General features: G+C 37.0%; 2 protein-coding genes across 2 annotated transcripts in view; both read left to right on the forward strand.

Moving 5' to 3' along the window:
* The first annotated feature begins 36 nt into the window (after nt 1–36).
* Nucleotides 37–7,482, forward strand: MDH1B (malate dehydrogenase 1B). Its single transcript, XM_005144679.3, has 9 exons — nt 37–87; nt 368–480; nt 1,401–1,535; nt 1,693–1,835; nt 2,491–2,993; nt 4,094–4,235; nt 5,167–5,330; nt 6,473–6,612; nt 7,397–7,482. Exons 1-9 carry the CDS (start codon nt 66–68, stop codon nt 7,463–7,465), a joined length of 1,431 nt encoding a protein of 476 aa, XP_005144736.2. The 5' UTR covers nt 37–65; the 3' UTR covers nt 7,466–7,482.
* Nucleotides 7,483–13,422: 5,940 nt separating this feature from the next.
* Nucleotides 13,423–17,016, forward strand: part of DYTN (dystrotelin) — a 60,952-nt gene continuing 57,358 nt past the window's right edge. Inside the window, exons 1-2 of the mRNA XM_005144654.3 lie at nt 13,423–13,526; nt 16,287–16,361. Of these exons, the coding sequence (XP_005144711.2) occupies nt 13,481–13,526; nt 16,287–16,361 (121 nt within the window). The 5' untranslated portion in view covers nt 13,423–13,480. The remainder of the gene's footprint in view (nt 13,527–16,286; nt 16,362–17,016) is intronic.

The raw sequence follows: 17,016 nt of genomic DNA on the forward strand, positions 1-17,016 counted from the left end.
AAATCACCCCGCGCGCGGCGCGTTGCTGAGCAACGCCGAAGCTACCGTTGGATTGAGCCGCGCTCATGGCCAAGGTGGTGGTGGCAGGTGAGGCGCCCTCGTCCCGTCATGAGGCGACTGCCCCTCTCCTGCTGTGCCCCCCGTCCGGGGTGACCCCCTCAGCCACTTAAACACTGGCTGAAGAGGCTGTTCTACCTCAGAAATTGCCCTTTCTTCCCTGGCTTATGTGCCTGTTCCGTTACTTTCTTGGAACTTACAGGATGCTGGTCTGTTAATCAGTACGATTTAAAAACGTTTGGTCTGTAAAAGTCCTTATCAGTTAATGTCACAACATCTTGCGTTTGTGGTGGTGTCGCTGTGTTCACAGGTAAGGCTAACTGCCCTTACTATGCCAAAGCTGAACTCCTGGCGGACTATCTCCAGGCTAACTTGCCGAACTTCAGGGTTCACAAGATCACTCAGCACCCCGACAAATGGGAGGTAAGGGATTGTGAGTCACGTCATTGCTAGGTGCCCCAGGGCTTGTCTGTGGAATCCTTTCTGCTGTTAGTGTTTCGATATGTGGATAGCTGTGCTGCAGAAGCAGCTTTGGATGTACAAGAGCTAGTCAGGGGAAAGGTTTGAATCTTGTGAGAGACGGGATTCTTGTGAGTTTTACCACAGAAGATGGGCACAAATTGTGGGCCAGCTTAGAGCTGTGTTTTGTCAGTAAGAAATTAAAGTTTATTATGTTTTTATTATGTATAAATGGTTGCTCAGCCTATAAATCTTTTGCACACTGTGATTGCATATGCCTCCAGAGTTGTTACTTATGAAGAACATTTCTGGCATTCAAGGGCTTTGAATGACAATGGAAGTATGAAATTAAACCTCACGTACTTGTTTACAATATGATGGGCTTTTCTGGGTACTTTTGTTGTCAATGTGCTGCCATGGCTCCACTGTAGGCCCTATGAGGAACTGAAAAAATGCAGTATTACTTCATGAGATAGACAGTACTATGATGTTTCATACCTCTTATATTTTGCTTGACACCTCAGCTAAGTAACTCAAATAGTTAAGTGAATAGCAATTTATCTACATTCTGCAGCTAAATAGGAACCCTCGGATTACTTGCTGCTTCACCACATTGCTATTTTCAGTACCATTAAGACAACTAAGCACAATTACAACAGTAAAACCAAGCAGATGTTAGACCTTTTGTGGAGATATCACAGTGAATCACCATGCCTTGCTTTGTGTTGTCCCCACTACTTTGCAAGCAGTGATGCATAAGTTGTGAAGCACTTGATTGTATGATTCTGTGTTGACAGGAAATAAGAATGTTTATGACTGTGACATTTAATTGTTATCAAATGTGAAAAAGCATTAAAACCTTTTGGTGGGGATGTTTACATTAGCAGTGGCTTCATGACATTTGTGAAATGAATGGATGGAAACACAGGTGTTCTCCTATCATTTGGAGAGAACTGTTGGACCGTGGAGGGAAGGGTCTACTTCTGGGAGGACTTAATGATTTTCTGGAATACGCTCAGGTAATGAGCTGCCTTTGATACTGTAAACACATATTTTACAGTTTCTTGTAACACTGTTCTTTATTCATCCTTGAAATGTAAATAGAGCTATCCTTCTAATGTTACCTTGCTGTGTTTGGGTTGTCATTTGCTTAGAGATAATCCTTTTTGTTCTTAGCACTATTACGGCATCACCTCAAGGATGTCGAGTGAGGAAATGTTAAGTATTGCTGAGGAGAACCTCCAGGAGTACATTGAAGTTGAAAAAGAGGAGGAAGAGATTAAAAATCTTATCAAGCCTTTGCAGATCTGGATCACTGGGTGAGAGTAAGAAGAATATCTATGATGTTTCACTCAGCTTCAGAAGAAAGTGCTTTTTCCCATCACATATAATAGGTGTAATCATCTGAAGTTATCTGTAATTTGCTGATTTGAATCAGGTTCTGCACCCCTCACTATGAGCATTCAGTATATAATTTAGAAATCATTTCTACTTTTCTTACATTTTGGACTGGGTTAGTTGAGAGATATGAACAGGCAACATTTACACCCCAGATCACCTTAGGGAGAAGCAAGTATTTACAAAATAACCTAGGAATTTTGTAATGCAACTATCTTACATTGAATGTTTTGTGAAATACTTAAATAAGTAAAGTGTCTGTTGCAGTTGTAGCTTCAGAAATGTCTTTGTTTCTGGTAGTCCTAACAGAGCATCTTTTTAAAAAGATGTGGTTCTTTAAAGACAACAATTTTTAAGTAGTGTGTAAAATGTATAGAATGGAAAAACCTTCAAATGAAAGGAGGACCCAACTGTTGTAAATTTTAACCTGTTAAAATGACAGAAAGAGTAATCCAAACTAATGGTCTGTTTAAACATAAATACAAAAGAAAGATCTTTGGTTTTATTTCTGTACTTCTTCCGAACAAGCAGTAGTTAGTTGTTAACTATAATTTTTCTATCTCACTCTCTTATCAGTGCATCAACTCCAATCTGTTATCACCTGATCCCTCTGTTGGCAAATGGAGAAGTGTTTGGAATGACCACAGAAATCAGTATCCATTTGCTTGACACTGACCAGTTTAAGGAAGCTCTTTGTGGTATTGTAATGGAAGCTGAAGACATGGCACTCCCACTCCTCCGCAGTATTTCAGAGCACACTGAAATAGATGAGGCTTTTATCCAAGCCGATGTTGTCATTGTTCTTGATGATGTCCTCTTAAACTGTGAAGTCCAGTCCCTTGAAAACTACATAAGAGAAGTGAGTGAGATCTGTCAAGTGTATGCTCCCTTGATTGAGAAGAATGCCAAGAGTGAGGTCAGAGTAATTTCATCAGGAAAAACCTTTGTGAACCTTAAGGCGCTGATGATTATGACATATGGCCCATCCATTAAGCCTAAAAATGTCATTGCCGTTGCAACAACCTGGGAAAGTGCAACTAAAGCCACACTGGCCAGGAAGCTGAATACGAATGTAGCAGGTGACTATTTGCATGTTCTGGTAACATTTGGAGAATTCAGTGCATGGACACTTTTGGGAGTACATTGCAGAACACAGTTAATACGCATGCAGGGATGCAAGCACAGCAGTGCACCCTTTATACTGAATTGTATGGCTCTAGGAAATGCCAGGGTGTGACTGCCTTTCTCTGTGTTTCCTGCTCTCTGTATCTGTGCCTGATCCCATGAACCTCAGTTCTTTTGCTAACTCTTGGATGCAGCCCTGCCATTCTGATGCATATTTCATGCTGGAAATATGCTAAGAAGAACTGAGCTGTGTTGCAGGTCAGGAACCAGCACTTCAAGATTGCATTTGCATTCTGCAGCACATTGTTATTTTGGAGACACACAGACTAGCTGCAAATAAACACGACAACATACTGCTGTGCAGATAATGATAACATAGTAGAACTGTGTTGTAGTATTATTTCTGGGTTAATTAACCTTCTTCCTCAGGTCAATTTTTATAGCTTGTTTATGTTTACATGGCTCCACACTGCATAGCAAAAGTGTGCTTCAGTGGCCTGCTCAGCATCAGCATTCTTTCAATATTACAGGGGTAGGAACTGATCATCAATGACAAGTCCAGATATTTTGGAGCCTAATAAAATAGAAAAATAAGTGAATAGGCTGAATAGCCTATCAACAGGTTACTTGATAAATTCTACTTTTACCAAAGTAGGGAGATATTTTTTTTCTTAATGATTTTTTTTTTTAGTTAGGATTTCTATTTTTGCATTTACAAGATTTTAAAAGGAACATTGCTGTATATTTGTAACAAGATTTGTTTTTGTTTCTGACAGCTAAGTATTTACTAGCTTTTTTTTCTGTTACGTACAATAACATTATATAAATTTCTCTTTTCAGGAAAAGTTCTTTTTTCAGTATGTGGTGAGATTCCAAATGTTATAGAGAGCCCTGTTGCTTTTTTCAGATCAAACGATTTCTGCTATTGAGGCAGGACACTGAACTGAAGAAAAATTCATCTTGAAAGGGATTTCTTTAGGTCATCTGGTCCAGCCTATGTTGTGAAAGTATTTGTCTGTGTCTTCATTAATCTATGTATTTTCCTCTGTTACAGGAGTTAAAAACGTGATTGTTTGGGGCAATATTACTGGCTCTAACTATATTGATTTGTCACATGCAAAACTTTATGGATATGACTGTGCTATTTGGGGCCCACCTGATTTTTCACATCCTTTGTTGAATATGATTTATGATAGGTACAGTACAGATTTTATTTTTTTTTCAACTGCTTGTAATTTGTGGTTATCTTATCTGTATACTATACATCAAGAAAGGCTTTTTGTTTTCAAGATTTGTCCTTACTGACTGGAGCTGTGCATAATAAAGGAAAATTCGAAGTACTCAGTCTGCAACAGAAGTTGAGAAGCTGAGTTCTGACTTTCCTGCCAACTTTGTTTATAACTGTACTTTTCTACACATTAAGTGTGCTTCTCTTCTATCATATCATGAGCTGTCTATAAGAAGTAATGGAAGTCCAGACTTAGATGTCTAGTATGCACAAAGAAACTCCAAAGTAATACTAAACATCTTGAAGTACCTTTATTCCATTGAACATACAGCCTGAGCACATTAATATTGTCATTTTCCCAAAATAGACAATTTGTTCACATACATTAAAAAGATATCTGGCACTATATATAGCTTCTTGTTGAAAGTATTGGAAAAAGGTTAGCAGTGTATGGCTCTAGTGAGAGGCAGCAGATATGACATACACTAAGGTCTGGCTATCTGAAGCTCCCACTCTGATCTAGACCTAGCATTTACTGGACAGCAGGGGTTTCTTTTGTTCTACACTTGTCCTGTGCCTAGTCCAGGGGGATCATGGTTCATGGCTGGGTTCTTACAGAAGACAGTAATACATGTAAATAGTAATGATAGAGGTTATGACTTGACTAAGTGACCTGATTTTCACAGGTAAGTAGTGCTTGTTGTTACCTTTTGAGCTACTGTTTCTTAGACCCTATTTTTTTTTGTCTTTAAGAGCCTTTAGCAGTGAAGTCTGAGTAAGTTTTGCCTATTTTCTTCACTGAGATTTAGTTCATTCTTTTTTTTCTCTAGATGACTAGTCTTCCTGCAGTTGCCTTAGTTTTCTCTTCCTTTTTTTTTCCTTCCCTTTTTTGTTGCTAGCGAATGGATCCACTCAGAATTGCAATCTGCACAGAGTTCACTGTGTTCCCAGCTCTGTTGCTATGGAGGAATGTTACCTGCTCACGCTGTGGCCACTGTACTAAGATACTGGTATCATGGCTCTCCTCCTGAGGAGATTGTTTCTGTGGGAATACGTACTGAAGGTAACTCTACTTTTGTGCTACATATTCTCTTGTACCTTTCCCCAGTGTATATAATGTTATTTTTTTATTCAAGATTTTTAGTTTAATAAAAACTTGTAAAATCATCATGATACAGCAGGAGGCTGAGAATTTGTTTCAACATAAGAACTTCCAAATCTAAGTAATTTTGCGCTCCAGAGCTTGTGATTTGATACTCACTTCTTACAAGCACCTCTTAGGTTAATATTGTCTTGTTGCAGATTGTCTCTTAGTGTTTTAGTTTTAAGTGCTTTCTGGTGTATGTTTTTTGTGCAAGGACTGTTCATAGTTCTTAAAGCCTAAGCTATGAAAGCATATTCTTCTTGTGTATTTATGTACCCCAGTAAATGGAATGTTTCACAACAGCCATTTAACTCTAGTATGAAATTTTTAAAAAAAAAAAAAAGAAAAATCCCCCTTTTTAAGATGTAAAATTCACAGCAATTGTGTTGGACCTGTTGGAGTTGGTCCAGAGGAGTACCACCAAAATGACCAGAGGGATGTAACACCTCTCCTGTGATGAAAGGCGGAGAGAGCTGGGGTTATTCAGGCTGGATAAGAGAAGGTACCAGGGGGACCTGATAGCAGCCTTCCAGTACTTAAGGGAACATATAAGAAAGATGGGAACAGACTTTTTAGTAGGGCCTGTTGCAATAGAGAAAGGGGTAATGATTTTAAACTAAAAGAGGGGTGATTTAAACTACATATGAGGAATAAATGTTTTAAGAAATTTATTAAATTTATTAAGAAATAAGGGTGGTGAAACACTGGCACAGGTTGCCCAGAGAGGTCTTGGATGCCCCATCGCTGGAAACATTCAAGGTCAGGTTGCATGGGGCTCTGAGCATCCTGAACTAGTTCAAAATATCCCTGGTCACTGCAGGGAGTTGGACTATATGGCTTTTAGAGGTCCCTTCCAAGCAAAATTATTTTATGATTCTACGATTAATGTAAATCTCAATAAAACAAGAAGTTACAGTAAAAAGGGAACTCAATGTCCATTTATACTAAGATCTTACAGTTGAAGTCTTTTGCAAGTTTGTAGGACTTAATCTTGACAGTAGTGAGGGTATGTCTTTTAATCAGAAATAATATATTTGGGTCATTCTTTCCCTTTTCTTCAGGTCAGTTTTGTGTTCCTGAAGGTATTGTCTTCTCTATGCCAGTGAGGTTCCAGAATGGTAACTGGGAAGTCATGACAGAATTAAAAATCAATGAAAAGACCCAAGGAGTTCTGGGATGCTTAGCCCATGAGCTGATTCAGGTGACGAGTTCTTCTATCTAATAGTATGCCCATTCTGCCACCTATGGGTACATCGCAGTATAATTTTGAATGCTGAGACCTCGACACCAAATGTTAGACAAACTGCACACATGCACTTAAGTATAATAAATGCAGGTACTATTAATATATTGAAATGAACAGATGACTGTTCTGTTGTCCAGAAAGGAAATTATAAGTTTACTTACATGAGTGTAGAATTTGCATCCCCAAGTTCTGCAAGCTTTGTGCAAGACAGAAATATGAGCTTTAATTTAATGTTTCTACATTCCATGTTGATGATGTTGATTTTGCCTGTGTAATATCCAGAGTAGTTTATATATGCCAGGAGACATATGTTTTGGGATTTTTATAGCTGTGACTCTGCATGAATGGACAGATTTTATTAGAATTAGGGATTGTTCAGAAAATTCAAACTTGGTGAGAAATAGTTCCATCATGAACTTCTTGGCACTTAGTGAGACAAAAATAATTTAAGTTGACTAAATACAAAATACTAAAAAGACTGGTCCCAAACTCTATATTCTAGCTTCTATCAGATTTTGATATCTTCAGTCATACTAGTAACATATAAGGATTATTTGATTTTAATGTATTTTAAGTTTGTGCTACAAATTACAGTGTATGCAAACAATGAGTGATAGCAAAGCTGTGTTGTTTGGTTTGGGTTTTGTTTGTTGGGGTTTTTTGTTTGATTTTCTTTTATTTTTTTTCCCTTCATTCTTTATTCTTTCAATTTTTCCATTCCATTGTTTTTTTCCAATAGGAAAAGCTCGTTGCACTAAAGGAAATACAAGAAATGCAACCATATGGAGGTGATAAAATCACTAGTTAAAAATATTTGCTTCAGGGTGAGTTTTTCTCCCCATAAAAGATCAGATCATATTTTAAGTGTGAATTTAAGTAATGTATTCTTATTTTCTGTCCCTTTCATTTAAAATGGATATAAAATCGTTCAGGAATGACTATAAATACAATGTGTTTGTCTGGTGTATCCTGACTATGCCTGGGACATGGTGATAGTGGGGGCAAGCCTGCATGGTAGCAACCTTGTTTTGATAAGGTTTTTTTGTGTCATTCACAGATCATAAATATAAAATCTGAGTATACATAATACATTTAGCATTACACATTTTATCTTAGGTTATTAGTAAATATAAAATCTTTTTAACCCTAGTGACTCTCATTAGAAAAGCACTTTTCACCATATATCCTACTATATGTTTTTAAAGCTATTCTTTATTATATTTTACTATTCTGTACTACCTAGAAATCAAGAGTTGAATTTCTAACAGAGGAAAACAAACCTTGTAAACTGGAACTCAAACTTCTTATTTTTCTTTTTGTTACTGTACCAAATAGTTCATTCAATATCTTTAGTCTATAAGCCTGTCAGAAGAAGAAAATATTGAGACACCCAAAGACAACAGGCTAAACAATGATGTATTCCTACTTTCTATAGAGAGGCAATTCTCAGTAAGCGGCAGCCTCATCTGCCACTTCTTCTGTTACAATAGATGAAAACCCTTTCAAATATCCCTACATTATAAATTATGAAGCTATTTCCTTTGTTTGTTAATGACACACCAAGTTTATCTTGACGCAAGCTTTTGAAATTACAATGATGTGAGAAATTGCAACTAAAAATCTATAGAACAACTCCAATATCCCTTCCTAATACTTAAAAGTATGTGGAAAAGATATAGGCCACACGATATTGCCAAGTTCACTTCCTGAAGTGCCCTGAGTATCATTTTACACATGTAAATATTTAGGAGGTTGGCAAAAATATGTACTGGTTTTGCTCTTCTTACAGAGATGGAAACCTTGCCTGCTGGCTTACCTTAACAAGAGCTGTCTGGAGGAGAAATGCTGAAATTTCCTGTACTAAAATGATGTTTTCCTTTGCTAAAAGAAAGGCTGAACATTGTCACAGTTTTTACAGTGTCTTCCTTGTTAAAAACCTGGAAATCTGTAGGAAGAAAAATGTTTCAAAACCAGCGTGAATATAACATTCTTTACATGGAGCCTTTAATGAGTCTAGGATTTCTACTTCTTCAGACCAGTAAAACATTTTGAAAACATCATTTAGTATCTAAAATGTTCATATTTTGATAATTCAGAGCAAGATTGGGAGTAGCACATAGGAGTAGAAGTTTTATAACTCCAGATTCATGTCTCAGATGTAATGAAACACAGTACTGTGTAAGAATATATATCTTCAGGCAAAATTGATATTTAACGCAAAAATTTAAGTGCATACAACTCCTTAGTGACAAGATCATTTTTGTCTTCATGTTTCTTATTTATTTCAGGAGTTTCATAGGGACTACTCATATGTTTTAAGTCAAACATGGAATCAATTAAGTCCCTGTCTAAACAGAATTACTGAAGAACCGCTTGCACTTGCATGTCTTTGGTGTCCTAAAAGATGGAGACTGTTAAATGAAATATTATTGTAGTTGCTGATTTCTTATCAGATGTGTTTAAAGCAAAATTAAAGGTTTCCTCTTCTTTGAATCAGGTATAAATAGCTGGAATAAATGAATTATTTCTGCTCAAGTGGAGGTTCAAACTGTAACAGGGATAGACTTCTTCTTACGTGAGGAAACTAAGAGTTTATTTGATATTTATTAGCTGATGTGGACAGAATTAGAAGGGGCGTCTCACTGTTCTTAGGAAGAGGAGAAAGCTGGGGTGTCACAAGGGAGTTGGAAGAGTGTACTTCCTTACTGTATATGAAATGTATATGAAAGAAGCAACATGTACAGTATCTGATATATTGTTACAAGTATCTTCATGGAAGAGTTCATGTGGGAGCTGTAGAGACAAGTGTTGTAAGGAAGTCTTGAAAGTGGTTAGGAATCATTCATTTCAGGAAGAAGCAGTCTTCAGAGAGTTAGTTTCTAATGGTGTATGCACAGAAAATTGAGTCTCTGAGGAGCATCTGGAAGCAGATATCTTAGGGGAGCATAGCAGGGAAGGATGCTACCAGTAGTCTTTACAAACTACTTGGTTTGTTCCATAGCTCCTTCCCAGGACAGAATAGGAAAAGTGAACTTCTCTAATGTATATTTACATTTGTGGGTTTGTTTGGGTTTTGTTTTTTTTCCTATATAGAATATGATTTGGCAGTCATTTACTCTTTGAATTCTTTGGAGAAAGTAGTTCAAACAAGCTGCAGTTCAAGCACCAACACTGCATAGCTCTTAGTGAGAAGCAGATGAGCTGTTTCTGCAATATATAAGCAGCCATACCAAACTTCTAGGTCACTACCTGAAAACCACAGGCAAAGAATTTTTTCTCAGAGGTTGGGAGGAGAAAGGCAAAACAAACATCTTGGATGACTCTTGTATCCGAAATTATTCTAACTAGATTTGCCTCATGGCCTGCAGGGAAATTCAGGTCTTTCCTCATTGAAGCATAATAGAACGGAAAAGTTTCTTTACCATCTTTTGCTTAGGAGAGAAAGAAAGAATAAAAATAATAGGAAAGCTAAAATGCTCACAGTTGGTTACAGTTGTAGCACAGTCTGACTTGGTCATCACTAAGTTTGGTGCTTCTATAAGTAATAAGTAATTTCTATAAGTAATAAGTAAATGGTACACATTTTTTCACAAGTTACTGAGTAATGATATGTATGTAGGATATTCATAGCATTGCTGAATCCTTCTATCTGGGTACTAGAGTAACTGTTGAAAAATGTATGAAAAGAGGCTTTAAGAGAAGTGTATGTCTCACAAATGTTGTATATATGCTGCATAAACACTAGCATTTGGGTGTACTGTGCAAGCTTTATGTTTGGTCTAAAGAATTCTTATTCTAGGACATTACCACTAGGACTTACTTGCTATTTTCCCTCTTTGTGTAGTTGCACCAACTGCTTGCTATGGCACACTCTGCTTTCTGTATTATTGTGCCAGCTTCCACCTCCTTTTCAGTCTCTATAGCAACACTGTTTCTCAGCAACTGGGAGATGCTTAGTAAAGGTCCTTCAATTTAGAAATATTGCACTCTACCCATAAGAAAAAATTGCTTTGAAACAGAGATCAAAGGAGTTTTATCTTTAATAATTCAAGATATTTATTACTAATTAATTAGTGTTCTCTGTTTTGACTGCTTAGACATTACCTGATACTTTGATCTGGGCCTTTGCCAGGCATTTGTTGTGAAGAGCATTCATTGAAAAGCAAAACCTTTAGAACTGTGTCTTGAAGTCAACTGTAAAGTGCTATAAAACTAGGGTTTCTCTGGCGGTGCTGTCTGACTTCTGGGCCTTTAGTAAGTAGCTGAGAGAAAGGTAAGCACTGTTACTGTATTTAAGAGAAGGCAATAATTTAGCCTTTGAACAACATAGAATGTTCTTACCCTTCACAGGAAACAAAAGTAATTGTAGTTTATTTTATGTATGTTTAAAATGCTGATCATATGCTGTCTGATTTCAAAAGAAGGAAAGCCTCTGTGATCAAATCGATCTATTGGAAAATTTCTTCCTTACTTTATCTGGTTTGGCTTTTTCTGTACTGTAACTTAATTATGTAGCATACTTAAAAAATAATTCTATTTGCTAAAGTACATATGCTTAGAACTTATATAGGTAACCTAAATACATATAAGTGATCAAATGTTACTTTTCTTGCACATCCCAATGGGATTCAAAAATAAGTCTACTCTTGTTCTGTACATGAGAGTATTTGTGTTAATGGGACTGAGGTTTCTAATTGTAAAAATTTACTTCCTGTCCATTTGTACTTACTTTTAAAAGTCTGCTTCATTTTGTGAAGTGGTTTTAATTATTAAAGGGCACATGTAACTGAAATACAGCAACACATTGGCTGAAATAGTCTATCAATGAGAAGAATTAGTTTATAGATAATGGCTGGCAGATACTACTTCTACTTTCATGTTATGTTCATTATAAAGTAGACGTGTTAACACTGAAGTAGACACTATTCATGTCACCCAAGCACTCCTACTACAGTCAAGATCTGGACTGTCCATAGACAGTTTGTATATAAAAATGTAGACTTTACCTATGTTAATAATACCTTTCATAATTTTATGGAGGGGAGGGTTGATGGGAAATGATGTTATGTTGCACAGTGACAGCCAGTTTGGTAAAACACAGAAACACATGCTTAACTTTGAGAACATGAATACCCTAGTACAAAAGTATAGTATGTTTATCTATATGGGTAATTTAAAGGTTAGGCATTGTTCTGTACTGGATAGAGAAATTGTCATCTCAATGTAAGTATCAAATACAAATAGTTTATGCATGCTCTATAACTCAGTCAAGTAATTGGATCTGTTCTTATTTGAGTGAGCAAATTCTAATGAATGAGTTCTAATTTAAGTGAGTTTAACTTGTGTATTTTATACATTCATCCTCTTGCTTTGTTCGGTGCAGCTTTAGTAGAGGGAAAAAAAGGAGGAAAATGTAAGACAAACTGTGTTTGTAAGTCTATCCTTTAGTTTGCTACATGTAGCTTTCACCAAACACTTATGTTTAATTCATTGCTTAGAATCTTCTGATTTCACTCATTTCCCTGTATTGACTTTTCTGTCAAGCTGTGCAGAGACATATACTACTGCACCTATTTTAGGAGTAATTGTGTCAGCAAAGTTACATGTGTATGTAAATCCAGGGTGGAGTCTAAACCTTAGTAAGGAATTAAATAGAGGAATAGTGAAAAAGAAACCAAGTGGTAATTCTGTCAAAAAAGGACTTTAATAAAAATTGTAGTCTTTAATGAAGAAGCTAGTAAAGCAAATCTGTATCCCATCATTTTAAAGTATTTATAGGTTATTTAGAAACTGAAATACAGAACTGCAGCTATAGCTAATTAAAATGGTGAGAAGCGTATTTATGACAGACTCAATCATTACAGATCATTGAATATTTATGCTTCATAATTGGCAGGTATTCTGTCATGTTTATGGCAAATGATCAATGACTCTTACTGGATGAATGTAATAAAGTGAACATTTGAGGAAGTTCAGTTTTAATATCAAACCAAATGTATTATTTAAGCTTTAGATAGTTTTCAGCTATTGAATTTTTATTTATTCTAGCAAATTGCCTTTTTTTTTTTACCCCCACTATAAGCCATATATGTGGCCTTTTGTAACTTAGATCTGTTATATCTAATGTTTTTCAGCTGTACCATTAACTGATAGTTACTGGACTGGATTCATATTAACATTTTAATGTTTAAAAAAATGTTGGAGTTTCAAGTGCTAATGAAATAAATCCTGAGGGTAATATTCAGTTTTTATTATTATTAGGGACATCATTATTTTTGCTTTCAGGGTTGTGTGAAGAAGTAGATTCATAGGTATGCTTCCTTTCTCCCCTCCTTCTCAACTCCAAAAGAAATAATGTTGGCTCAGCTGAAAACTTCAGTTCTTTTTGAAAATTCTGGAAAACAGATTTGTGACTAATTGCAATCAATGAATCTTGGGAAGAGTCTGGTGTAAAGGTGCCCTCTCTGACCCTAAATTTATATACTATGGATTGTGTAGTAATCCTGTATGTAAACACTGGACACTTCAATACTGGAAGATCCCATTTCCTGTACTTGAAACTGTTTTTGGGACTGTTTTTGCCCTCATACTGTTTTGCAGTTACTAGAATTACTCCTACTTTATCCTGAGCAGACAGCATGCAATTTTCTGGAGCTTCTCTGCACTTAGCACTAAAATGATTATGTTGTTTTATGTAATTCTGTGTAGTTTCTTTTCTGGAATGCCTCCAGTAATTGTTCAGATTAAAAGGTTTGATTTGAATGGTTCGATATGTCTTTGCCTAGAAAATGTGGGTTTTCACTTTAGTTTATTTCGTTATAGAATGCCTAATGCCATCTGTTCATTTCCAATGGATCCAGACTTGCAGGGTAAGGGTTTTAATCATTTTTTCCCAACTTTTCTCAAGAAATATCTCTCCGTCTGTTTGAACAGAAACTACTGAAGTGTAATGAAATCATGCAACTTTCAGAATCTCTCTATTGTAGCACATATGACAAATTACACAGCTGTGATGTCCCACATCCTGGTACCTTCTTTGCTCTTATTGCATGGGCTCATAGAATGGTCAGGCACTCAGGAGCCATGTTCTCTGTCTTATAATGTCTCATAAGGGTTTGTTTCACATATTCTTGAATAGGCATGAAGGATGGCCATACAATCCCTTCCTGAGTGCAAAATCTTAGCAGACACTTCATCTGCTAGATAACAAGTAATGCAAAATGCAGAACTAGCAGGTAATCAGCTGGAGATGTTGGGAAACAATGCATTGTATGTGTGTAGGAATTCCTTTGCCAGTTTCTCAATAAAGGGCATTTATGACTCTTGAAGTGAAATTTGTCCCACTGCAGAATTATTACATGCTTTTTTTCTGTTCAAAGGGGAAGCTCCATTGCTATGAGAAATGAAAGTTTAGTGTCCCTAAATAGCCTCTCATAAAAACTAATCCTAAAATATATTGTATTTTTCTTGGTCTTTTTTTTTTTTTATTTTGTCTGCTGTTTTACTTGTGTATTCTCACAAGTTAATTCTGGAACTGCTTGACAGGCACAGAATGCCCTACTTTGAGGCCACATTTTGTGTGTAAGGATGGACTTGAAGTGAGTAGCAGATGGCTACTGAAACAGATTCCCTCCACTTAGTCATCTTGCACATGGAAGGTGTTTGAGTTGGATCATGTGTGTGTTTCTAGCATTTGTATTTGAAAATAATAATTTGGAATTTAATCCATAGCCTACTGAGAACTGTGAGAGTCTTTCTGTTCCTTTGAAAAGAACGTTGGATCAGGTTACTGAAGAAAGAGAACTGATGATGCATGGAAGTCAAAACCAATTTTTCACGTTGTATGACATGCTACCCTACATCTCCAAATAATATCACAAAACACGATACGACACGAGCAGGACTAAACAGATGGTATAGCAGATATTGGCTTATTTCTATATCTTAGGTAGCATCTGGGAAGCAGCAGAGCCCATAATTTGCTGACTATTAACATTAGTCTGGTACATTTGTAGGAAACCATTGCACACAGATTGGCTTATTTCCAGACTAAACAGGTCCAGAGTTTCTGAGTTATTTCTACTCAGTTATGCATATTTGTTGTTTATCTTTGACCTTAATCAACTGTGAGTAGCTCTTCCTCTCTGAAGTCCAGGGAGAGAGTCTCTTAGGACAGGAGGATAACCGATAAACCCCTTTCTAGTTTCTAAAGCTTTGTGAACAAAGCTTTTTAATCCTTTGCCTCCCTCCTCCCTTTTTCTGTGTGTCTTGAAGTTCTAGGAATGTGTGTAAAGTACCAGGTATAAGGCATTTTTAGAAGCCTTCCCATTCTGGAAAACATACTTCAGTGATGTGACAGAAATGAGCTGAAATCATGGAATGGTATGGGATTTAGTCAAGCAGTTTGGGTGAGATTACTAAGCAGAGATGTCAAAAGCCAGTTGCTCTGGTAAATTGTTTTTCTTCTGTGAGAGCCCCAGATGTTAATTTTGACAGAAAATTTGTTTAATGCAGCAAACATAGGCTTTCAAAACAATAACCCTGCTGTGCAGACTGACAAACTGTTCCTTGTAGAAGAGCATCTCTGATCAAGAAACAGTGTTGGCTGAAGAAATATAATTTCATTTTGATCTTGGCTTAAAGTATGCACTGTGCATATACTTTTTTCTGGTCCATGGATAGACTTGATTCACAAAGAAGCAGGTGTGCTCTATAGGTGTGCCCAGGCACAGCTACAGGTTGGGCAGAGAAGAGATTCAGAGAGCTCTGCAGAGAAAGAGTTGGGCATGTTGGTCGATAAGAAACTTAATGTGAGTTGGCTTCAGTGTGTGCTTGCAGCCCCAGAAAACCAACCGTATCTTGGGCTGCATCAAAAGGAGCGTGAGCAGCAGGTCGGAGGAGGTGATCCTGCCCCTCTACTTTGCTCTCATGAGACTTCACTTGGAGTATTGTGTGCAGTTCTGGTGTCCTCAACATAAGAAGGACATGGAACTGTTAGAGCAAGTCCAGAGAAGGGCCACAAGGATGATCAGGGGACTGGAGCACCTCCCATATGAAGACAGGCTGAGCAAGTTGGGGCTGTTCAGCCTGGAGAAGAGAAGGCTGCATGGAGACCTCATAGCAGCCTTCCAGTACCTGGCAGGGGCCTACAAGAATGGTGGTGAGGGACTATTCATTAGGGACTGTAGTGATAGAACAAGGGATAATAGGTTAAAATTTAAACAGAGGAGGTTTAGACTGGATATGAGAAAGTTCTTTACTGTTAGGGTGGTGAGGCACTGGAATGGGTTGCCCAGGGAGGCTGTGAATGCTCCATCCCTGGCAGTGTTCAAGGCCAGGGTGGACAGAGCCTTGGGTGACATGGTTTAGTGTGCGGTGCTTCTGCCCATGGCAGGGGGGTTGGAACTAGATGATCTTAAGGTCCTTTCCAACCCTAACTACTCTATGATTCTGTGCTAAGTTAAATACTATTTTTACAACCCATCATGTCACTGGTAATAAGACCACTTTCCCCACGAAGTTATCTAATCAAGTGCATATTTGGTTCTTTTGATTTTTATTTAAATAATTTGTGTTGTTTTGTTTTTTGACAAACCACCATTGTAATGTGTGTTTATTTTCTTTCACAGAGGCTTTCAATGATGTTCAGAGCTCCATCTACAGAACAGCCCTAAAACTAAGCTCAGTACAAAGTCTATGCCAGTGTTAGTAGCTGAAGAGAATCTTTGTGCTTTGACAGTGAGAAGAATCTGTAACAAAACTTATACTGCTGTCACCATGAGTTATTATGTTACTTTTCTCTTTCATTTTCCACCTGAGATTCTCGGAATGTATTACAAGCACTTAAGAGCTCGATAGTACTTCAAATTGATGTTTTCCCCCCTTTTGAATGTCAGTGGAAATACATTAGTAAAATTCTAAAGGCATGAGAGAATCAAATTATTATTACAATCTGCAACACTGCTATGTAGACATCACTGGCAATTATGAATCATTATCTGTATATTCTTATTCTTGTTAAATGTCATATTCTCATGTGTTTCCTATGAGTCGATTTATTGGAAATGATTATGGATCATAAAAAATGCATTGACATGAATAATTATTAATACTATAAGTATTAATGAGAAAAAATTAAATGTAATAGAACACAAAACCCACACTCATTCTCCCTGTCAACTAGCTACTGGGTGTAAATTCCATATTGAGCTAAAATGCATGGAATTCTAGAATTTTCCACCTGAAGCGGTCTGTTGCTGAAAATGCACAACACTGTAAGTGATGTCTTCATAGAATCAGAATGGTTTGGGTTGAAAAGGACCCTAAAATCATCCAGTTCTAGCCCCCCCTACCATGAAG

Source organism: Melopsittacus undulatus, chromosome 8, assembly GCF_012275295.1.
Source record: "Melopsittacus undulatus isolate bMelUnd1 chromosome 8, bMelUnd1.mat.Z, whole genome shotgun sequence".
NCBI lineage: Eukaryota > Metazoa > Chordata > Aves > Psittaciformes > Psittaculidae > Melopsittacus > Melopsittacus undulatus.